The sequence below is a fragment of the Chaetodon trifascialis genome, chromosome 23, assembly GCF_039877785.1.
Source record: "Chaetodon trifascialis isolate fChaTrf1 chromosome 23, fChaTrf1.hap1, whole genome shotgun sequence".
NCBI classification, from domain to species: domain Eukaryota; kingdom Metazoa; phylum Chordata; class Actinopteri; order Chaetodontiformes; family Chaetodontidae; genus Chaetodon; species Chaetodon trifascialis.
The window spans coordinates 18,420,300-18,444,248 of record NC_092078.1 but is presented as its reverse complement, the minus strand read 5'-3'; the positions used below and the strand labels follow the sequence as shown (position 1 = coordinate 18,444,248).

The window sequence follows — 23,949 nt, the reverse complement described above, 5'->3', positions numbered from 1 at the left end:
TTCAGTGGCAATGTATGGGACATTTTTAGAGGTCCTCCCTGCATTAGAAATATACAATTCAAGTGGAAAGTGGATCGGTGGCTGTGGTGTGAGAGCAATATAAAAAGTCAAGGCATTACACTTCTGTAAGCAGAGTACAGGGAAACAAGAGGTAAGACCCAAATGCAGCAGGTGAGAATCAAAACTCCAATGAACAGTAATGGTCCATGTAAACTAATCAAAAACTCAGAATCACTAGGAAAGGGCTGGAACGCTAGTCACACAGGATACCAAGAACAACTGACAGACTGAGGGGGGAACACACAGACTAAATACAAAAGAGAGGGAAGCCTAATGAGGGACAGGCAGTGTTAGGGGTGACGTGCAACAAAGCAACACGTCAGAGTATTCAGACTACTTTTTCACCGCAATGAGTAATGAAATAAACAATCTGTATTTATATTTATATTTATATTTATATTTACATTTACATTTACATTTACATTTACATTTACATTTATATTTATATTTATATTCTAAGCTCTGGGGTGCTGGGCAGCTGAGACTGCCAATGACACTGGGAGCCATGATGACCAACATTGTGGCCTCCATGGCACCCCATGAAATTGGCAAGTGAGTCTGACTGCTAGACGTCAGCAGAAAATGGCAAAAATATCAATACAATTATTACCTGCTGTGCTGCACTCCACAACATCTGCTCAAGAGCCGTACTCATTAATACCTAGGGCTCTATTTATGACTCCACCGCCAGCACGGCGCAGGCGCAGTGCAAAGTCAGGTCCGCTACACCGATGGGGCGTGGCGGCGCAGACTTTGGTATTTTCGTGCGCCGCAATAGCGGCGCATCTTCTCCTTCTCATCTCAGTCCCACCCAGCGGCGCAACTCGGAAAGAGGGAGGGGAGAAGGCATGGAGTGGGTTTGACACAGCCGAGTCAAATTTGCACCAATCACAGCAGCTCCTTGCCTCACCTTTAAGAACGCCGCTGGCCAGGCGCATGGCAAGTGGCAAGTCCGACGCCCAAACTTCTCTGCTTTTTATATATATAGTTCTCTCTCTTTTCTTTCTTTTCTAATTTTATTCTAATTCTATTCTTGAAAGGAGCACTGCAACAAAAACAATTTCCCCTCGGGGATAAATAAAGGATTTCTGATTCTGATTCTGATGTCTAAATATGAGGTCCTTAGATGGTAAATCCTCGGCCTCCTTTTCATCCTCCTCAAAGGAATGATGTACTCCATCTTTGTAGATAACGTTAAGCATTACTATGATTACATTTGTATTTGGAATGAAATGATGTGGGTAACAGCGGACAACGATCATCACTTACGTTTTTTCCATGTGTCTGTCTCTCTCTGTCTCTCAAGTGCTCTCAGATAGATGCAGTATATATGCTCTGTAGGATGCCACGGCTGTTTCTGGTTGGCACAGCGACGTTAACTGATTAGTTCGCATCCCTGTTTCACCTGTGTACATTCGTCTGTGAGGTGTTGGTGACGTGAGCGCACGACTCCGCCGGTTTACGAAAATCCACTTGCGCCGCTGGCGCACAGAGTTGACTAGGTCTGATGTGGCGAGCTTTCAGCGCACTTTTACGCCGGCTCATTATGCCGACACCTCCCCCCTACTGCGCCGCAACGCCCATCCTGGGGCACCTCTGTGCGCCTTGGTTTACCAAAATACCAAATGCGCCATGTACCTGCCAGTGCCCCTCGAAAATACTACTGCGTCGGCGGCAGAGTCGAAAATAGAGCCCCTAGTATTCTTTCTACTGTGCAGATAATCAGTGTGGTGCTCATCAGCTCCACAGTAAATATGTAAGGCAAGGCAAGGCAAGGCAAATTTATTTGCATAGCACAATTCATACACTAGGCAATTCAAAGTGCTTTACAGAAGCATAAAAATCATACATTTTGATTAGAAGAGAACAAAAAAAAAATAAATAAATGAAATACAATTAAAGGAAAATTAAACAGACACCAGTAAAAGACAATAATTTAGCATTTAAAATGATTAAAACCATTGAGCAAATACATTTACTTTAAGTAAAAGCTGTAGCAAATAATAATGTTTTCAACCCTGATTTAAATGACTTGGTGCACTTGGTGCAGACCTCAGGTGTGCAGGGAGAATGTTCCACAGGTGAGGAGCATAACTGAAAGCTGCTTCACTTTGTTTGGTTCTGATTCTGGGAACACACAATAGACCTGTCCCTGATGACCTGAGAGGTCTGGATACTTCATATGGAGTCAATAAATCTAGAATATATTTTGGTCCTAGACCATTTAATGCTTTATAAACCAACAGTAAGATTTTAAAGTCTATTCTTTGACTCACAGGAAGCCAATGTAGTGATCTGACGACTGGTGTGATATGATCCATTTTTCTGGTGTTTGTAAGGACTCGTGCAGCCGCATTTTGGATCAGCTGTAGTTGCCTAATTGATTTTTTGTTTAGGCCAGTAAAGACTCCATTGCAATAGTCCAACCTACTGAAAATGAATGCATGAACAAGTTTTTCCATGTCTTCTTTGGACAGACAACCCTTGATTCTGGTTATATTTTTCAGGTGGTAGTAGGCTGATTTGGTAATCAGCTTTAAATAGTTGTTAAAATTCAGGTCCGAATCAATAATTACACCAAGATTTCTGGCTTTGTCTGTTGTTGTCAGTGGCATGGAGTTAAGTTGAGCAATGATCTTTGACCTTTCATTTTTGGGGCCAAAAACAATCACTTCTGTCTTATCTGCATTAAGCTGAAGAAAATTCTGGCACATCCACTCATTGATTTGATGAATACACTCACTCAGTGAAAGTAAGGGACTGTAGTCATGTGATGACACAGATATATAAAGTTGTGTATCATCTGCGTAAGTATGATAAGAGATATTATGATGCTCCATAATCTGAGCTAGGGGCAACATGTAGATATTGAAAAGAAGTGGTCCGAGAATGGACCCTTGTGGCACCCCACACATCATCTTTTTTCGTTCAGACACATGCTCACCAATTGACACAAAGTAGTCTCTATCTTGTAAATAGGATTTGAACCAGTGTAGTACAGTGCCAGTAAGTCCCACCCACTTTTCCAGTCTGTCAAGAAGTATGTCATGATCAACCGTGTCAAAGGCAGCACTGAGATCTAATAATACTAAGACTGAGGTTTTGGAAGCATCATTATTCACATGTATGTCATTTAAAACTTTGATAAGTACAGTCTCAGTGCTGTGGTGTGGACGAAATCCAGACTGAAATGCATTAAAACGATTGTTTTGCATCATGAAAGCATGCGTTTGTTGAAAAACAACCCTTTCAATAATTTTTCCTAGAAAGGGAAGATTTGATATTGGCCTGTAGTTACTAATTACTGAAGCATCCAGATTAGTCTTTTTTAGGAGAGGTTTTATTACTGCAGTTTTCAAGGCCTGGGGAAACTGACCGGACTGAAGAGAATTATTTATTATCTGCAACACATCTGGAGCTATGCAATTAAAAACATTTTTAAAAAAGTTTGTTGGCAGAGTATCAAGGCAGCATGTTGTGTTGTGTGTTTCTGTCAGCCTTGTATGATCTAGAAGGTTAAAATGTGCTAGATTAACTGGAGAACAAGAAGGCACAGATGGACTTATCATTTTGCCTGAGTTGGAGCTGCACACTGTTTGTCTTATCCTTGAAATTTTATCTGTAAAAAAGGCTGCAAAATCATTACATGACTTGTTGGACAGCAGCTCAGGAGGGACTGATGCTGTGGGGTTTGTCAGTCTATCCACAACAGAAAATAAAGTGCAGGCATTATTACAGTTTCTGTTGATAATCTCTGAGAAGAATGCTTGCCTTGCCTTCTTTAGTTCATGGTTATAGGTGTGGAGACTGTTTTTGTAAATTTCATAATGAACCTGGAGTTTGGTTTTTCGCCACCTGCGCTCTGCCTGTCATAAAGGATCTCTTATAGAACTGACTGGCGTCTGCTTGTAATCGCAAAGTGTGCGTCTGTTAGAACGCACTCCACGAAGTTCCCCCAAGACTCAATAATGAAAAACAGGTGCTCTCTTTTATGGTGATTTAATTAAACAACTTCACCCAGATCTGGTTGGGCATGTATGTGTGTGGTTCTGGGATAACAGAAATAATAATCAACAACACAAACCACAATATACTCAGCATAACAATCATCCCTACTATCTCCACAACTTCCTCAAAACACATGAAACCAGATACACAGTGAACAGCAATATGTCTATCTTTGTGTAAGAGAAGGAAAAAAAAGGAACGGTCAGTAACGCAAATAAATATATAATGAATGACCGTTCGTCCCGTTTCTGGCGATAACGAACATCTTAATCATTAGCAACACGTTTATTAGCACTACATATAGAGTAGCAGCATGACAATATAAGCATTTTGGCAAACACAACACAACTGAAACTTACTTTTCTCTGGACGCACATCTAGCCAAACCAGAGTAGAAACTAACGTGAAGCCACAACAGGAACGTCATCCACTCGAAACGATAACTACTACTCGCGACAGTTTTACCTCTCTCTCGTGAATCTGCAGTATACAGCTTGACCGAGCGCGGCTGCGCCCCTAGTGGTCGGGCTCTGCTCATCACCTGCTCTGCCGCACAGTCTTCAGAACAGCCGCCCCCAAATTTGCTCCAACAAATTTGCAGTATTCAGTCCATCACTGCTCATCCTCTTCTGGTACAGCAGGAAGCCTGATGAGACGACTCACTGGTCGAACATAGGTGCGGTCTTTGACTTTAATCTCCGCTGTGCGAACCAGACCATCAGCACTAGGAAACAACTTGATGATTTTTCCCACAGGCCACGATGCTCTGGGCAGTTGAGGGTCGACGATCATTACGACAGTGTCCAGCTGAAGCGGGGGTGTGTCTGCCTGCCACTTGGACCGGGTTTGTAGTGTGGGCAGATAATGACGCAGGAACCGTGCCCAGAAGCGATCAGACAGTACTTGACAGGCTCTCCACTGACGACGACTGAGCAGTTCTGAGTCGTGATACACTGCTTGTGGTAGTGAGGGGTCTGGCCGCCCCATCAGCAACAAATTGGGGGTGACTGGGTCTGGGTCCGCTACGTCGGATGACACGTAGCCGAGGGGCTTGGAGTTGAGAATACCCTCGATCTCTATCAGGGTGGTGGCCAACACTTCTCCGCAGACGACTTGTGAGCCCAGGGTAGCAGTCAGGGCAGCTTTGATTGACCTGATTTCCCGCTCCCAGGAACCTCCAAAGTGGGGCGCGCTAGGTGGGTTGAAGCAGAACTTGATCTGGTTCTCTGCTAGCTGGGCCTGGAGAGAAGGATGGAGGGCTTGGAAGGCTTCTTGAAGTTCCCTATCTCCGCCTCTGAAATTGGTGCCCTGGTCTGAGTGCAGCTCAGCAGGTTTCCCACGACGGGATATGAACCTCCTCAATGCCATCAGGAAAGAGTCTGTGTTGATGCTTGACAGCACTTCGATATGGACTGCTCTCGTTGTGAGGCATTTAAAGAGCAAGCCCAAGCATTTCTCATTACGGCGACCAACCTTGACCTGCATCGGACCGAAACAGTCAATCCCAGTTGAGAAGAAGGCTGGTTGTTGTAGCCTGAGCCGTGCAGGGGGCAAGTCAGCCATCTTGGGGTTGATGGGTTGAGCTCTCCACCTCTGACACTCGGGACATGAGCGCTGCTCTCTTCTTATAGCCTCGCGGCCACAGAGAATCCAAAACTTCCTCCTTAGCTCTGCGAAAAGCCGCTCTGCACCAGGGTGTTTTAGGTCATGATCGACCTGTCGAATGAGCATCCTGGTTACAGCATGTCTCGGGTCAAGGAGTATTGGGTGGATCATATCATCCTCCAGATCCTGACAGCGCCGTAGTCGACCGCCTACTCGGATCAGCTGGGAGGATGGATCGTATTAGTATTAGCTAATGTGTTTAGGCAGCTAGAGGAAGGGACTTGTTTCCCAGCTGCCAGGCACTGGAATTCTTCAGGAAAGCTGTCGCTTTGAGCGGACTGCAGAATTCTGAGTTCTGCCTCCTTGAACTCCTCTGCTGTAGGAGTCCCACTCGCATCCAGAGCCACTTTATGAAGGTATCCTGCAGTTGCCTTCACCAGTTCACTGAAGGTGCTAAACAGCTGAGCGTCAGGCATGGAATGGTCGGTGCCTGATACAGTGGCAACCAGGCAGGTTGTAGGCCTTCGTAGCTCCCCAGCGATGTCTTCACTCGCTGTGACAGGATGCACTGGCCATTGGTCGGGTGGCAGCCACAGGAACGGGGGTCCATGGGTCCAACGATTCTCACCTGTGAGTTCATGCAGTGATTTCCCGCGGGTGAGGTCATCTGCTGGGTTCTCGGATGTCTCCACATAGCGCCAGGCCTGGCTGTCAGTTAACTCTTGAATTTCTGCAATACGGGTTCCTGCAAACACCTTAAAGCGGCAGGAGTCCGACTGAATCCAGGCAAGAACTGTTGTTGAGTCTGTCCACATAACCACTCTGGATATCTCCAGTGTGAGCTCTCGGGTTAGCAGGTTTGCGAGCTGAGCGCCAGTGAGTGCAGCGCACAGCTCCAACCATGGCATGGAAAGCTGACGCTTGGGGGCCACTCTGGACCGGGCTGTCAGGAATGCCACCTCCACATGACCCTCTGCATCTTCTGTACGCAGATATCCCACACTGCCGTACGCACGTTGAGATGCATCACAGAAGATGTGGACCTCCTGCTTACTGGCTGCATGGTCCATGACTGGGCTCACATAGCAGCGAGGCAGTCTGATATTGTCCAGATACTGTAGCTCACTCTCCCAGTCTTGCCACACTGTTAGCAACTCACCAGGCAGTAAAGGGTCATCCCACTCCCGCTTCTTGTCCCATAGCTGCTGCACAAGCACTTTGGCCCTCGTAGTGTATGGCATGAGGAACCCTATGGGATCATATTGGCTGGCCAATACTTTGTAAATGTTCCTCATGGTGGGAGGGGAGCTCTCCAGCTGGCGCGACTTATAGCACAGCGTGTCTGACTGACATAACCAGCACAGCCCCAGGGCAGGTTCTTGTGGGTCCATGTCTGTGTGGTTTAGCAACTGTTCACTGCTCTCTGACCTGATCTCCTGGGGGAGGTGACTGATGACATCTGGCATGTTACTGGCCCATTGTCGCAGTTCAAAGCCTCCCTCCATTAGCAGCCCCCTAAGCTTGTCTGTGACATCTTTGGCCATGTCTGGAGAAGGGAAGCTCTGCAGCCAGTTGTCCACATAAAAATGGTTCTCAATGGACTCACAAACTGCATCCCCTGGGTGGGCGTGGTCATGCACATGCCTCTGTAGAGCGTATATGGCACAGCATGGTGAACATGTGGTCCCGAAAGGAAGAACCTGCCACTCATATACACTAGGTTGGGAGTCTCTTTGTAGGTCGCGCCAGAGGAAGCGCAACAGAGGCCGGTCTTCAGGCAGCAACCTAACCTGGTGAAACATTCCCTTGATATCGCTGCTGACTGCGATGGAGTGTTCCCTAAACCGCAACAGGACACCCAGGAGAGATGCACCAAGGTTTGGGCCAGGCAACAGCAGCTCATCGAGGTTCTTATCTTTGTAGGTGTAGGAACAGTTGAACACGATACGGTTCTTCCCATTGTGTGTCACCAGGTGGTGGGGAATAAACCATGACTCCTGGGATGCCTTTACTTGCTCCTGACTGATTTTGGTGGTATAGCCTGCTTCCTTCAGCTTCATGATCTCTGCCTGATACGCCTCTGCCTTCACCGCATCTCTGTTAAGACGCTTCTCTGTGCTTCGTAGGCTGGGGAGTACTGCTTCAGGCTGCGCTGTGAGCGTAGGCATGTTACTCACATGCAACAGTGGGGTGGCATATCTGAGCACTCCCTCTACCTTCACCCTTATAGTCTTTGCATCGAGAAGGTTAATGGCCTCTTGGTCTCTCCGTGACCTGGTTACCAGCTTCTCATTTCGGTATGGGAGAGTGTCCAGTTGCCAGAGCTTCTCTACGTGTTTAAAGAGTTCAGCTTCAGGGGAAAAGGTGGACACAAACAGACACTGTTGTGGGCGGTTGCACTGTTGGAGAGACTTGACTGGCCCTTGCAGTGTCCAACCAAGCCTGGTCTTAACTGCAGCTGGGCCCCCAGGTTGGCCAAGGCGGACAGGTTCGATAGGCGTAACCAGGTGTGGACAATCTGAGCCTATCAGGAGCAGTGGATGGGCGTCTGTGAACGACTGCAGGGGGAGCGTCTTCAGGTGCTTATATCTGCGCTGAAGCCCCTTCACTGGGTAAGTGTGTTCAGCCAGACCTAGTTCATCTGCAGTGAAGGCCCTCTCAACCTTGAGTGTTTTTGTCGGCTGACCAGCTGGGGAGATTCTGAATGCCACTGATGATCCATGTATTGTTCTCAGGTCCTGCCGAACTGTTCTCAGGGTGAGGCTCTCTGGAGTTCCCTGGAGCTGTAGCCTCTGGGCAGCCTCCTGGAGAAGGATCGTCCTCTCTGAGCCATCATCTAGGATAGCATATGTTTCCAGGGTGTGGTCACCATTACGCAGTAGCACCTTACTGACCTTTAAAAGGACCTGATTGCAGCCGGCGCGCCGATCCAGGTACAGAACATCTGTAGCTGGCTTTACCTCTACACCGGGGCTATTCCCTGCAGTGTTCATTCCTGCCTGTACGGAGATTGACATCATGCAGGGCCTCAAGGTGTTTCCCCTTACACGTCTTGCATTGGACTCTCAACCGACACTGGGCGGCCTGGTGCTGTCGTCCACAGCGCCAGCAACAATTATTGGACTTCACCCAGGTCATCTTCTGCTCCTTGGTTAATTGCTTAAAGTTCAAACACTGGTCCAAGAAGTGTAGTGTATTGCTACAGTAGGGGCAGTAGGCTTTGGGCTTATCTGGGGCCTCGTAGCAGTCTGAAGCTTCAGCTGGACATACTCGAAGTACTGTGTCATGTGCAGTACCGTGCAGCAGGTTCATGGTCTTTCTAGCAGCTCTCTTATCCCTGTTACTCTCCTTTGGCCAATTTCTCTCCTTCTGTACATCCTCTATCTTGTCAAGCCTGTCTCCGCCCTCCTGGATTTCCAGCTCATATTCCAACCACTCTGCAAAGTCCACCAATGACGGGATTCCAGCCTTCCAGGAGTGGATGTGGCGGCGGAAGGTCGCACGGAGATCCTGAGGAAGCTTCTTCATTAATCTGGCCACATGCGACCCACACTTTAACTCTATGTGCCCGTCCTCACCCAGTTATTCAAGCATCCCGACTAGAGCTCTGACTCTCAGCGCAAACCTCCTGAATGCCACAGGGTCTCCCGCTCTAATCGCAGGCTCCTCCATGAGCTCTGCAATCCGTTGTAGAGACAGCTGGTGAGGCTGACCATAGTGTTTGATTAGTGAGGTCATGGTGTCAGAGTAGGGGAATAAGGAGTTGCTGTACGAATCAGCTATCAGCAGGGCCTTCTCAAACTTGAGGTGGTCACAGAGCACTTGGTACTTGAACATCTCTGTTGCGTCAGTAGGAAGAATATTGTCAAGTGCGAGCTTCAGTCTGGCAAACTCTCTGGGGTCATCCCGGGTGAACTTAGGGATTGACGGTGTCGGGCCCCTGTATATCCTCTCGTTGCTGTTTGGTAGTGGCACTGCTGAGGTTAGCCGTCGTGGCGGTTGTGGGAATGCCACTGACTGTCGTACACTATCATATTGTTCAGCGCCTGATGACATGGATGGGGCTGGTGATAGGCGTGCTTCCAGCTGCTGCAGACGTTCTCTGAGGTTCTCCATGAGATCAGCAGACTGCCCTGAGGGTGTAGGCTGCACCCTTGGAGGCTCATTGGCGTCACTGACGAAGGTTACTGGTGGAGGAGGCAGCGGCCAATCCTCATCTGGTATAGCATCCTGTACCACAGGTGGGAGGTGCAGCTCCCCCGGTGGATGCTGCAGTAGATCCTGCTGGGAGGGTGTCGGTGGCTGCATTGACCAGCTGTTCTGCCCCCCTGACTGGGAAAGATGTGTGCTGCGAGTGTTTCCAAGTGAGGTATGTTGCATGGAGGGTGGTGGCAGTAGGGGCCTGGTGTCCTCTCCTCTACCATGGTAATGACTCTCTCTTGGATGATACAGCATTCTAGGCTGTAAACTGGGTGGTGCTGCACTATGCCTGTCTATCTGATGTTTCATGTCACTCACCATCAGCTGCAACCTCCTATTTTCCTCTTGTATTTGCTGCAGCACATCCATTATGTGACTGGGGCGTGTCTCCATGTACTCTGCAGGGTGCTGAGTATGATACAGTGAGTGAGGGGTGTCATCTCGGCAAATCCCTCTCTGCTCCAGTCCGTCTCCTCTGTCACAGTAGAAGCACGTGCTGTGTAACTTGCAGCCTGCGGTAGGGCGTACCCTTCATAATCCTCCATCCATCCAGGTTGGCGCACCTTGCGGCGTGGACGTTCATCTTCACTTGGGGGAACATAAGCCATTTTCACTTTGTAATTACCTTTCCGGCTCGAAGGACCATTTGTCATAAAGGCTCTCTTATAGAACTGACTGGCGTCTGCTTGTAATCACAAAGTGTGCGTCTGTTAGAACGCACTCCATCATCCACTCGAAACGATAACTACTACTCGCGACAGTTTTACCTCTCTCTCGTGAATCTGCAGTATACAGCTTGACCGAGCGCGGCTGCGCCCCTAGTGGTCGGGCTCTGCTCATCACCTGCTCTGCCACACAGTCTTCAGAACACTGCCTGTCTGCAGACTCTTTTCTGGACTTTGACCAGTGTGGTGTTTCTCCAAGGGGCCTTTTTCCTTCTTGACAAAACTTTGGTCTTAATTGGAGCGATGGAGTCAATAATAGTCATAACTTTGGAACTGAAATCATTTACAAGGTCATCAGTTGACGCTAAGGGCAGTGTTGGTGATGGTGTAAAAGACTGAGTGAAGACTGCACAGGTGTTATCATTAATATAACGCTTTTTGATTACCTCTGTTACACTTTTGTTACGAATAGCAGGTGTGGCCATTTTAAATGACACACAGTAATGATCAGAAAGAGCAACATCTGTCACTATAACCTCAGAGATATTAAGCCCTTTGGAGATAACCAAATCTAATATATGCCCTTTGTTATGTGTTGAATGTGTTACGTACTGAGATAGGCCAAAATGTTCCAGGATGTTTAGAAGTTCTTTAGCACATCCATCTTTGAGATTATCAACATGAATGTTGAAGTCACCCACTAACACAACACAGTCAAAAATCAATACAAACAACAGACAGTAGATTGGCAAACTCATCAGAAAACTTTGCATTGTATTTTGGGGGCTTGTAGATGGTTACGAAGACTGATTGACAGGGAGACTTTGATTGAGTGGCAACATATTCAAAAGATTCAAACTGACCATAAGAGACTCTCTTGCACTGAATGCTATCATTAAACAAAATGGCGACTCCACCTCCTCTCTTCTGCATTCTTACTTCACTTATGAAACTGAAATTCGGAGGGGCTGACTCATTGAGAACTGCTGTGCTGTTATCTTGTCCTAACCAAGTTTCAGTTAAAAACATAAAATCAAGCTTGTGCTTGATGATAAAGTCATTGATTAAGAATGATTTGCCTGCCAAAGACCTAACATTTAAAAGAGCTAAGTTAAATGTGCTAAAAAGTCCAACATCCCCATGTTTTAGAACATACTGTGGCTGACATGGAATACATGTTAAATTCGATGATGTGATGTTTCTGGAGAGATGGACCGATCTTCTCCTCCTACCTAAGGAGACATGAATCAATGAAGCTTCCGGCACAATGGGCCCTGGCTTTTCCTTGGAAAAGTCAGACATAACATTTGCCTTAAAAGATGGACCCAGAACACATCAGTTACCAACACAAATAGGTGGCTGTGCTGGGCTCTTACTAGGGGACTGGAGTAGTTTCAGATCAAGCCGTGGAAGGGGTGGAGGTGGTGCCCGTCGGCGCTGTGGTGGTGGAGGGGGACAGGGTGGTTATAGGGGGCGGGGTGGAATTTGGGGGGACAGGATCCCAGATGGGCGAGGAGTAAGCCTGATACCAGCGCTGACAAGTTTGTTCATTTGGTCAGTAAACTCCAGCAGGGGGGAGGAGGGTGATGGGATACCCAGTGATGATGATGAGCTAGATGGAGTTTGGGCAGTTGGAGATGGTGGCCTAGGTGGAGTTTTAGTGGTTGGAGTCAGTGAATCCTCACGAGCAGTGGCCTCTGGTGGAGGACATGAGGCATCCGCTTTTTTGCTCTGGCATCCCTCATGGTTAGAGCATACAGGCGGGGGGAGAGTTGGTTCTCCTTCATGTTTTGGTGCTTGCTGCTTTTGTTTGGATTCCTCTTGTCTCTTGTCCTTGGGAGTGGCAACAGTGTGACGCAGGAAGAAAGATAGGTTGGAGGCAAAAAGTTTTACTCCTGACTTGTTTAGGGAAAGTCCGTCTCCTTTGAAAAATGTCTGCGGTCCCAGAAAAAGTTGAAATTGTCAATAAAATGCACTGAGTGGACATCACATGCAGTTGAAAGCCATCTGTTTACTGCCAACAATCTGCTGAATCTCTCTCCTCCTCCTCTGACTGGTGGTAAAGGCCCACTGAAGAAGACTTCAGCATTCAGAGAGCTCACTGTATTTAGCAGTTTACCTAAATCTTGTTTGAGCACTTCAGACTGTCGTTTCGCAATATCATTTGCCCCTGTGTGCAGTACAAGGTATTTCAGAGTTGGAATTTCTGCAACAATACTGAGGATTCTGTTGGTCATGTTGGAGACTGTATCATCAGGAAAGCACAACACTTTTGTGTTTCTGCTGTACATTCTTCCCACATCTTTAATAGCAGAATCGCCAACAATCAGAGTCTCAGGACCAGTCAGTAGCTTTCCTTGTAGCTTTCTAGCTTCTGACTTCCTGTCGGGCCTTACCCTTCTCTGTGAGTCCGAGAAGTTATCCAGGTTTTAAGTTGGAGATCCGGGGTCCTGCAGTAGTGGAGCAAACCAATTTTGTAACTGCACACTAGCTGGTTTGGGAGCTTTGTTGCTCATCTTCCCTTTAGCTTTTATCCACGGCTGTGTCTTACTCTGCACAGGTGTTGAGTAGGATGATAACGCAGGCCAGCCTGTCACATCACAGATCTCTGGGCGCTGGGTTCTGCCTGTTGGACGTCTCCCCATATCAGGTGATTTACTCTTGGGCTTTGCCCCGAGAGCATAACAGGGAGGACTAATACTGGCAGATTTATCACCCGGTACACAGCCCTTTAGTTTCGAGGGAGCTGTATCAGAGCTAATTAGCTGGATGTTAGCATTCTCCAGTCCATTGTTTTGAGTCAGTGGCAAAGTGCTGTCGTTTCCACAAAGTCCGTTCACTTCTGCGTTTATTTCCAGACGCTGGACTTTAGTTTCCAACACTGCAACCTGCTGCAGAAGTTTGTAGAGGTCATCTGTGGAGAAAAGAGGCACATCTGTGGAGAAAAGAGGCATCTTGGTGCTAATTAGCTTTAGCTGCCAGCAGGCTTTTTCTGTTGATAGGCCGAAGCAGGCTTTTTCTGTCAGTAGGCCAGTGCAGAGTGTATCCGTGAAATATGAGAGGTCGCAAAGGTCATCCACAACTTTTAAATGTTTGTCCATAAAATATGTCTTTCGATGTCCAATTCAACCAAAAATTTAAACTTTCAAGTTTAAGGAAAATTAAAATAAATACAGAAAACAAGATGGGAAATCATGAGCCCAGCCAGAAACCAGCTACCAGAGGAGGAGGAGTTTTCTGTAACTGTTTCATATACATAATTTCTGTTAAGATCCTGCCTTCCTGTCTCTCCTTTTGTGTCTCCTCCCCCTTTTCCCTGTATGTGTGTGTCTGTCTGTTCACCCCTGTTGGCGTGGCTGGGCATCCCCTTACCTGCTGCCAGCTCCACCTCCTGCTACTCACCTGTGTACACTCTCCCTGATCAGGTGGAGTATTTAAGGAGTGAGCTTTCTCCTTCACATTGCCGGATTATTCCTCATCCTTCCATGACAGTGTCTGGTCTTCTGGTTTGTAAGTACTACGGGTGCTTTTCATTCCATAAATTGGTCTCCTCGTCTCCTCCACTCACTTCCTCTCCTCGCGTCTTAGCTCCGCCCAGCAAGGACATGAAAGAGGGATGCGAGGAACGGACATGAGGACGGAGGAAACGAAACTCCGAAATGAAAAATCCTCGCTCCACAGCGTCAGTCCGAAGCAACGTCAATTACTGATGACGTTTGCACAGCTGGAAAAGCTGGAAAACGTGATATTATGGTCAGATCTGCAGTCAGACTGTTCTACTCCTGATTGCTATTGATGAGGTTTCAATTATATGCCGTTAGAGGCGTAACAGAGGACGGGTGTATGGTAGATTAAACCAACAGCCTTATAGCCTTGCCTTAAAAAACCGTAATATACCAAGAATTTTCATTAATTTCTTGGTGACAGATACAATTGTTAAAAGGACACAGTTGAAACAAGAATCAAGATTACATTTGTGAAGACCTGCTCCCGCCATGATTCAAACGTGTGGCACATACGACACGCCCCTTAAATAATAAAAGACTTCTGCGTAGGCTACACCGGTGTATCCTCACTCTGATCTCCTTCAGAAGCCTCCTCTCTCCTTGCTCCTCGTCTCCTTCAGGTGCATTTAAGCAATTGGAAGATCCTTCATCATGACGGAGGGGAAACGACTTCCGGGTCGACAAAGGAGAGAGGAGACGAGGAGGCACAATTCAACGTAATGAAAAGCACCCTACGTCTCTTGTTCTTCCCTCTTCTCAGAGAAAGCGTTAATGTTCCATTGTTTTGTTCCAGCCACTTACGGTGTGCTGTGTTCTTTTGTTTCAGTGCCTCCCTGCCGCTTCCACGCGTGCCTCGTTTGTCATACCCGCTTCGTCGGAGCTCCTTTTGTTCATCCACTCCTTTTGAGTGCGTCTTTTGTTTGTTTTCTATCCAAATGTTGAGTGTGTTTTTTTGTTTCCCGTTTGTTTAATAAACAGCGTTTTGATTTACATAAGATCTGTCTCTGGGTCTGCATCATTGGGTCCAACTATTTGGTGGCTGACAGCCGAACAAATTTCATGAATTATATCACAAGACAATGACAGGACCGTGTCTTTCTTTTAATAAAGAGCAAATACAACTATAAATTTTTCCATACCTAGAGCGACACTGATGTCCAGGGCAGTCTGAGCAAACTCCACAGCTTCCCCATACAGCTTGAGACTGAGCATAAGTTCAGACAGCTTATTACACAACCTCAGTCTTGAACGAAGACTGTTACTCTTCCCAGCAAGAGGCAAAGCACGGTCCTACATTGTGGAATACACAGAGATACACAGGACATTATAATAGGTATAAAGGATGTGCAAAAAATTCAGAAAGTAGGAAAAGATGATAGATAATGTTTTTCTAAAACGGGGATCAATAGTCTAAACTGGCATCAGAACCAAATGAGACAAATATAAAGGGTGTCCCTTAATGAGTCCATCGTATGGTGACAGCAGGAAGTGTGAGAGATATTTTTAAATATTTGTATCGACTGTTTTATTCAGATCGTACCCTGTAGAAGGTGATAGCCTTCTCCCGGTCATGGCAGCTGTTGAAGTAAATGTCTCCTGCAGCCTCCAGAAGCTTCAGGATGAAACTGGTGTCTCCTGTACTCAGAGCAACATCCTGAGCGACCTGACAATGACATCATCAAAAAAAAAAGCTTTCATTCTAAAACTTTCCATCTTGGATCTTAGTTTACTTGTCAAATGCAGCACAAAACTAACGCTAATTGAGCAGCTACTTTAGGTCCTGTAGCCCAAAGAGGCAACCAGAAACACAAAATACAACAATCCTCTGTAAATCTTCTGATAAGATTTATTGTTCTAGTTTTTGGGAATTTTTTTGTTTTTTGTACTCACACAGTAATTTCATCATAATGTTAACTACAAGAACAGAGACATGTCATACTCACCACTTTGCTGCTCTCACTTTCTCCTTTTAATATAAATGCTGTTTTGAAGTCTTGAAAACTCAACACTTCCTGCACCTTCTTCAAATTAAAAACCTACCTGAAAAGAGCGGACTGTGCCCATTCAGCTCCTGGCAGGCTTTTCATGTGAAACATCTCGGCAGGAAGTGTTTAAGTTTCGTTGAAAGTAACCTACAGTAACAGCGATATGAAAAATGGCAAAGTGGCAGGAAATAATTTGTAGATGAAAACAGTATTTCTCTATCTGAATCAAAGGTGTAAGGATAGAGGGTGCTGTATGCTGTACGGATAAAAAGGTCCTTTGAGCCACATTTGTGATTTGTGAATCACAAACTGTAAATAAAATTGGCTGGACTATTTGTGTTGAAAAGAGAAGATTAGAGCAGCAGAGCGATGAGCAGTGTCAGCTGGTGATTACTTCCTCAATGGGGCCACAGGCAGTAAGGGCTTGTGCTTAAACACCAGCAATGTTAGTGTTATACACTAATCTGGTATACTAATATTTAACTCTACTCCAACTATAGAAGACTGTTACATTTAGTCAACTAACTGAATCAGAGAAGCCAGACCACTCCATCCAACAGTTCAGCTTGGCTACTTCAGGAATCTATTTTCTCATCAGGCAGAACTATTCTCTAGAGAACAATTTAATAAATAAATGAAATCTAATATTTTTGTTGAAATTAATATTGAAATTAAATTAAACACAAATGCTCCATTTGATATTTTCAATTAATTTATTAAGCTTGCTGACCCTGAAAAAAGCTTTCTGACCAGTGTGGCACCGTACTTGGACCCTCTATTTACTATTGGTGATGTGTATGACATGCTGTTGTAGAAATATATGTTATACCTAATCATTACAAATTCATCCAGACAACAGGTAGAGTTTGAGTTTCATTAAATGTGCATCCTGGGAATCAAAACTTCAAACAGATCGCAGTTTAGTTTCAAAAGTTTCACAAATTATGCTGCCCATCAGTCAACTGATGGACATGAAATAGTTGTGATGTCCACATAGCTGCTCTCAAACCTGAACATAAACGTCCACCAGTTCAGTCTGGTCCAACAGGTGGTAGATCTTCCCAGCCTGCAGCCAGCTAGATGCCTCCTTCTCTCTGTATCCCAGGTCGATGAAAATAGCCAAACTGGTCTTGGTGTAGTCAAGAGCCACCCGGTGTGCCCTGAAAACATTCAAAAACTTTGGTCCTGTGGCTCCAAACTTCAAACTCAAACTTAAACTCATCAGTTGAGGTGATTCCGTTAACAAATGGTTGCATTTCTATTTCTCTGTTTATAACAGCTTTACATTTTTGTCCCCCTTCAGAAGAAGCTGTATGCAAAGCCCACTAAAAAAGAACTGACTTGAATGCTTCTGATTGATGCATTGCGTATACCCTGCCATAAAAAATAAACACTGTATTTTGCTGCTTTATTGAAAAAGCTGTCATTGAAAGATACAAATAAGAACATGAGTGAATGTTATAGCGAACCTAATTCCAGCTCCACACAAACTGACACACACCTTTCTGTACCCAGAGTGAGGTAGAGTTGGCTGATGGCTTCCAGCACATCTCCCTCCTGTCCTTTGTCTCCTGTGCATCTCAGCAGCTGGACCTGGTGTTGACTGTAGATGATACACTGAGCCTGGTCTGGACTCTCACACCCATACAGTTGACATAGGTGTCTGGTTGCACTGAGCTGGCCTGGCAATAAGTGATAGTCCAATTTATTCAATTGAAACGAGGGAAAGTAAAAAAACAACCTTAGCAGACAAGGTAACACAGAATACAAAACAGAATAAATTCAAGTGTTTGACTTGCATACTTACTGTCTAACAGATTGGCATTTATAGCCAGCAGCAGAGCCCATTCGTAGCATCCTTTTCCATTGTCCAGCTGGTGTTGCTTCACATAGTGCTGTCCCAGCTCCAGCAGCACTGAAATAAAGTTTGCCTCATGACCTTCTTCGTCCAGCTCAGAGAAGAGCTGCACAGCCTCAGTCAGGTATCTCTGTGCTAGTCCTTTAGCTCCAGCCTTCAGACATAACAGCCCTTCATAAGGATGAAAGTCATCAGAGTCATCACACAATACTGAAATCCACTGAAGAACCATCTGTTACAAAGCATATATAATCTTACCTTGGTTAGCCAGAGCTACAGCCCAGTTTGGCATGTCCTCATACTCTTGGCAGATGTCAACAGCAGCTCGGTAGCTCTCTGCTGCCCTCCGAAAGTCACCCATGCATCGAAGTGCCACACCACGCATGTTAAGGACTACACCTTTCCATAAAATTAAACACATTATCTTTAACAGTTTTGAAACAGTCTGACATTAAATATTCTTTTCCCTCTCAACACACACTGCATATTGTTTTTCAGATGCATCTTTAAAACTCCAACGTCTTTAGTTCAAGCATAAAGTGTGACTGCAGTTCATTATAGTGAAAAGCAGCACATATTAACACTAAAATATTGGCATAAATAATTGTACTTTGGGTGATCATTGAACCCAGAAGTGGCTCTGCAAAATCTAATTAACATAAATAAGTGAAGGTCAAGTAATTTAATGTTCTAATGTTTTTTTTTTTTTTTTTTTTCAATCTGTTACATGTTATTGTTTTTTCCCTAATTGCCAAATTCTTTATCTAGAGGAGATGTAAACTAGACTAGTTTCTGACTTACTTCCTGTGGCTTCTTAGTTCCCGGTAATATTTACTTACACTATAACTGTTTTTCTTTTTAACACATTAAGCAATAGAAACTCACAGACCTTCCTGAGGGGTAGTGCAGTGCTCCGGCATGGAAGCTAGGACCAAATCCAGGATATCCAAACCAACATCTGGCTGATTGTTGACAATGTGAAGCCATGCCAGCCAAATTAGGGCACTGTTTCTTTCTGGGACAGAAATGGGGAGGTGTTGTGCAGGCGGCTGGTTGTTGATGAGAGAATGCATATGGCTGATAGCTTGTTCAACCATTCTGTGCTTGTAAAAGAGTTGGCACAGACAAACAGTAAGCTGATAGCTCAAAACATGGTGTTTGTCACCGCCTCCTCCTTGGGCTTTATTAGTAGAGAGTGCTTGGTGTAAATATGGTGCCATTTGAGGTGGGATGGAGACTTCCTTTTCTGTGATCTCACACAGTCTGTTGACACTGTCCAAAACTAGAACCATGCTACTAAGGCAGTCAGTTAGTGTAGCAGAGGGATGCAGAGAAGCTCTCCTGGCTGAACTGACACTGAGGTGGGGAAGTTGGAGTTCACTGTAGAGCCTTCCCAGGGTCAGGTATCCATGACTGGGAGAGATGCCCCATGTTCTTTGAGCTTCAGTACAAAGAATAAGCAACCTCTCAAGATAAGGAACAACTTGAACCCCCTCAGCACGAGTCCAGTGGTGCTTGGTCAAAAGGTGACAAGCCCAGGCTTCGGCCATTTTGTTTTGAGAGAGAACAGCTTTCTTGAGAATGTATTTAAGAGCAGAGTTGTTCTCTAAGCAGTCAAGGCAATCTGGCCTTCCTAATAGCAAGGCAGCAAGACGCTCTGTCAGAGCAAAGAAACTGTTAGTATTTTTCTGCAAAAAATATATGGCAGCCAGGTTGGAGTAGATGCTGGCCAACAGCCTGAGGTCCATGAAGCCTTCTCGTGGCACACTGAGGGCTTCCTCAAAGTAAACCCGTGCCTGGCTGAATTTTGACTTCCCAGCACAAAGTCTACCCAGCAGAAAGCACAAACGAGCCTGTGACCAAAAGAGTTGCTTCTTCTTGGCTGTTTCCCTTGCAACACCAAGGAAAGCAATAAGCTCATCCTCATCAGAGTGACCAGTGAAGGAAGAAGAGGCAAGGATTTCAGAACTCACTCTGTACAGAACGGCAAACTCTTTGCAGTCTTGTCCCTCCAAAAAAGAGAAGAGGGGAATGAAGTTCTCACTGTCGTTGGTTCCTTTTACAACTGGGTCAACCGTGAAACAGGGAGGGCTTGGATTTTTGGCCTCTGTAGCCAGGATCACGTCTTCTTGAGTCCTTTTCATGGTCACAACAGAATCTGAGTGTGAGTCTTTTTTTGGATCAAGAATCCTCTGAATACCTCTCTTCAGGTCAGACTGCTGAGTATCAACTTTGCTTGAGGAGCTGACTGCAAAACAATAACGGAATGATAAAATCAAATAAATATAGAGGAGACAATATACAAAAAACATTGCCATGACATTTAGGTATCAAATACTTACATGACATTTTCTTTTCAAAGTCTTGGTGACTGATCACATCTGAGATTGAACAACAAAAAGAACAAGAAAGTGAGAAAGCTTGACAATTCACACAGCAATTCAGTTCAGATCAAATTACATTAAAAAAAGAACACCTGACTTCATAAATCAGGAATGGTCTAACGCATTACAAAGCTTCCTCCATAAATCTAAGGCATCAACTGTACTTGAAGTCAGCAAATACAATTTGACGAAGAATGTGTTCAAACTGAAAATAGCCGTGTGTTAAACAAAGTGAGGACCATTGTTTGGGGTAGCCTATGTCGGCCCCTCACAGTGGCAAGTGAGAAGTTGTACTATGATCCAAAATGTCCAGTTTGATTTGTGACATTCATGAACAGAACTACAGAATTACTTCACAGATTTGACTGAACAGTGCAGTGCTTTCCCTGTTGACACTGCATTATGTCACGAGGTTCAGCCTTGTTGCATTGGAGCTCCTTTTCTGTCAACACTTCATTGAAACAAATGAGGAGGTTGCATTTCTTAACAGTGTGATAATGCCATCTCAACACGAACGAACGAACAGCATCAGTCATGTGTTTACCTGAAGACCTCTAGTGGCCAAAGGCAGACTAAAGAAAAGCAATACTTCACACGGAATAGATGGGGGTGGATAGTTGGATCATCAAATCTTTTTATTATTATTATTATTATTATTTTTTTTTTTTTTTTTTTTTAGCCTTTGTGACAGTGACAGCTGAAGGCATGACAGGAAAATGGCAGAGAGAAGAAAGACATGCAGCAAATGAGCTGCAGGCAGGAGTCGAACCTGCAGCCACTGCAGGGTAGTGTTGTTTTTGGCAGTCTGTTTTAATTTTAGTTTTAGTCTAGTCTTTGTGTCAAGCTGTCATTTTAGTTTTTATTAGTTTTAGTCACATTCATACTCTTTTTAGTCTAGTCAAGAGCATTTAGTCTTATTTAGTCAGAATTATCCCTGACTATTTTCGTCTAGTTTTAGTCGACGAAAACTGATGACATTTTAGTCTAGTTTTAGTTAATGAAAATTGTATTTCAGTAATGCAATTCTATTTAGCCCAGTCAATATAATATAAGTACCTCGTAGTATAGCCAAAACCAAAATTTGTCCCACCGCAGTGAGGTATTGTCTTGGGTTTTTTGTCTCGTCATTTCCTGTTTTATTTTGAAAAGTTACTCTCCTCTCGTTTCAGGTCACGTGCCCTTCCTCATGTCTCCAGTCTGATTGTCTTCCCGATTACCTGATTGTTTCCACCTGTTTCCCTTTTCCCTCGTGTTCAAATAGTCTGCGTTTCCCTTTGTCTTGTGCCAGTGTGTTTCGTCCCTGCATGATCACGCCAGCATTCCTTGCCACAGCCACAGGTTTACCTTTGAAGTTCTTGTTGTCTTCCTCTGATTAAGAATGATATTTTTGTTGTACCTTTGATAGACCAGATTAGTTTTCTTGTTTTTTCTGACTTAGGTCTTTCCTCGTTTTAGAGTGAATTTTTGTTGAAGTTCATATTGTATTGTTAGTCTGTTTGTTCCTCCTTTTGGGGTGATTTTCTGTTCTTTATTTATATCGCTAGCTTGTATAGTTATTCCTCCGATCGGAGTGATTTTCTGTTCCTCGTTTTAGACTCTAGTTCGTGTATATATTCCTCCCTTTGCAGCGATTTCTGTTTGTAATTATTTCATAGCCTGTTTATATTTTCTTGTTTCTTTGTTAATGTTTCATAGCCGTGTGATTTCCACTAGGGAAGATCACACGTCAGGAAATTTCATAGCCACTTTGTTTTCCCACTCTGCTCAGAGGTTCGTTCAGACTTCGCTAATAAAGGCTGATCTTGTGAACGAGTCTCTGCATCTGAGTCCTGCTTTGAGCCATAGCCTGACAAAATTTTCTTTTAGCCAAACCCATTTCACAATTCAAACCAGGTCATCTTATTATAATAATATCGTTACCTTATAGACTAAAGAATACATCGATTCCAGACACTGGAATCAGCCTGAGCCATGACCAAACCTGCTCCTGCCAGAGCCCAACAATAGTTTCTGATTCAGTTTGGATAAGTTGTTTAGATGACATAATGTGATGTTTTCTCATAAGTTTAATGCGCCATTGTTGCAGGAAATCACACTTTCTATTTGGGAAAATATGAAATTGGATCTAGATTTTCCAACTGGAAAACCTGTAAAAATCACTGTGACCTGTGAGTCTTTCTGTAGCCTTTCTGTCTCACCCAGTTTGTAGTTCTGACCAGAATCGTCTTGAAATTTCTTCTTCAATAATGCAGTTGTTTCCTCTATGACTTTGTCCTCTTGCAGTCTAAAGAATGTCCCTTCCTCTCCATCAAACAAAATATCTGTGGAACTGGAGGGGTGACAGAAAAGAACAAGATGCAGTATTTTCATATAAGCTATTGTAAAATAATTAAATGACTAACACACTGTTATTGGTGGTAGACTCACTTGTAAATGTCCGCAGATGGTTTCACCAGGCTTGTCTTGACCAGACCTATTTCTCCTGTTGACTCCTTCCTCCCAGTGAACCAATCAAAACAAGACGCCAGAAGTCCCACAATGATGATGCGATCAGCAGGTGCCATGCTCAGCTCATCTGGGCCCTCAGCATCATACGCCATTGTGGCCAGACAGGTTCCTCTGACTGAACAGAGGTGAGGTAAAAGAAGGATAAGATGAGAAGATATCCCACAACTTTCAGTAAGGTTTTGTCAACTTAAGTTGACCATAAAATATCACTGATGTTGCTCTGTGGGACCATTACCACAGAGTAATATTAAAATGGTGTTGTTTACAACCCTCATACTTTTATTTTCATTATAATATCCTGTTCCATTGTCAACAGACACTTTTAATTGATGTTTTTTTTCATATAACTTTTACATTGGAGCACCACCATATAACTTTTTCCATGAATTTTAGTTGAAATGGCAGTCGAAGTAAGATTACTGAAAGAAACTGAAGTGCCAGTTAAAATGACAGCACATCCTCATACCTAAGCAACTGAATAGGTTGATTGCCAGTGACTCCAAAAACCACATATATGACCATTCTCAAAATGACATATATCACCCTTGGAGAGTACCAGCAACAGGCGTACCAGACATTTGTCATCACAAGGTTAAAATGGTGAAAAGGTCACAGTTTGCTTAGGTTTAGGCACTAAATCATGTACGTAACTGTTACGTATTTGACGTAACTTAAGTTAAAACAGGTCAACGTTGACTTTCAGTTTCACATGGGACATGAACACTGGTCTGCTCTGTAGAAATTCTGTGTTTGTTTGACCCATCCATCCATCCACCACCCCTTCCTCCATATGCAGACTTTCTTGTTCTTTGCACTACATCCTTTTTTGCTCCTGTCATGATTACTACAGCCACTACAGCCAAACAACAAATGAAATTATTATCATAATAACCTGCTGGCATAGATGACCTCTATGGCTGTTTTTCTGCTGAGGATGGGTTGAAAAAAGATGAAAGAAGCATTTAACTAAGTGCCAATTTAAATATATCCCCTGAATAAAACTGAAGTATCAGCTGAAGTTCCAGCACTGAAAGGAGATAAAAATCATCACAGTGTAAGTGACAAAATGAGCTGAAGTGGAGGTCTTGAGAGAAATGAATGACTGTTGTGAAAAAGTGAAAATCTTCTTGAAATATTAGCTAAAACATGAAAAATGAGTTAAGTAAGTTA

The 23,949-nt window shown here is 44.5% G+C and overlaps 1 protein-coding gene across 1 annotated transcript in view; it reads right to left on the bottom strand.

The window, feature by feature from the left end:
• Nucleotides 1-23,949, bottom strand: part of LOC139351159 (SH3 domain and tetratricopeptide repeat-containing protein 1) — a 37,627-nt gene that overhangs the window by 6,871 nt on the left and 6,807 nt on the right. The window contains exons 8-17 of the mRNA XM_070992895.1: nucleotides 22,699-22,894; nucleotides 22,470-22,600; nucleotides 20,230-20,268; nucleotides 18,777-20,135; nucleotides 18,146-18,286; nucleotides 17,837-18,058; nucleotides 17,531-17,711; nucleotides 17,039-17,189; nucleotides 15,585-15,707; nucleotides 15,184-15,334 (exon numbers count right to left, since the gene is read on the bottom strand). Coding sequence (XP_070848996.1) covers nucleotides 15,184-15,334; nucleotides 15,585-15,707; nucleotides 17,039-17,189; nucleotides 17,531-17,711; nucleotides 17,837-18,058; nucleotides 18,146-18,286; nucleotides 18,777-20,135; nucleotides 20,230-20,268; nucleotides 22,470-22,600; nucleotides 22,699-22,894 — 2,694 coding nt within the window. The remainder of the gene's footprint in view (nucleotides 1-15,183; nucleotides 15,335-15,584; nucleotides 15,708-17,038; nucleotides 17,190-17,530; nucleotides 17,712-17,836; nucleotides 18,059-18,145; nucleotides 18,287-18,776; nucleotides 20,136-20,229; nucleotides 20,269-22,469; nucleotides 22,601-22,698; nucleotides 22,895-23,949) is intronic.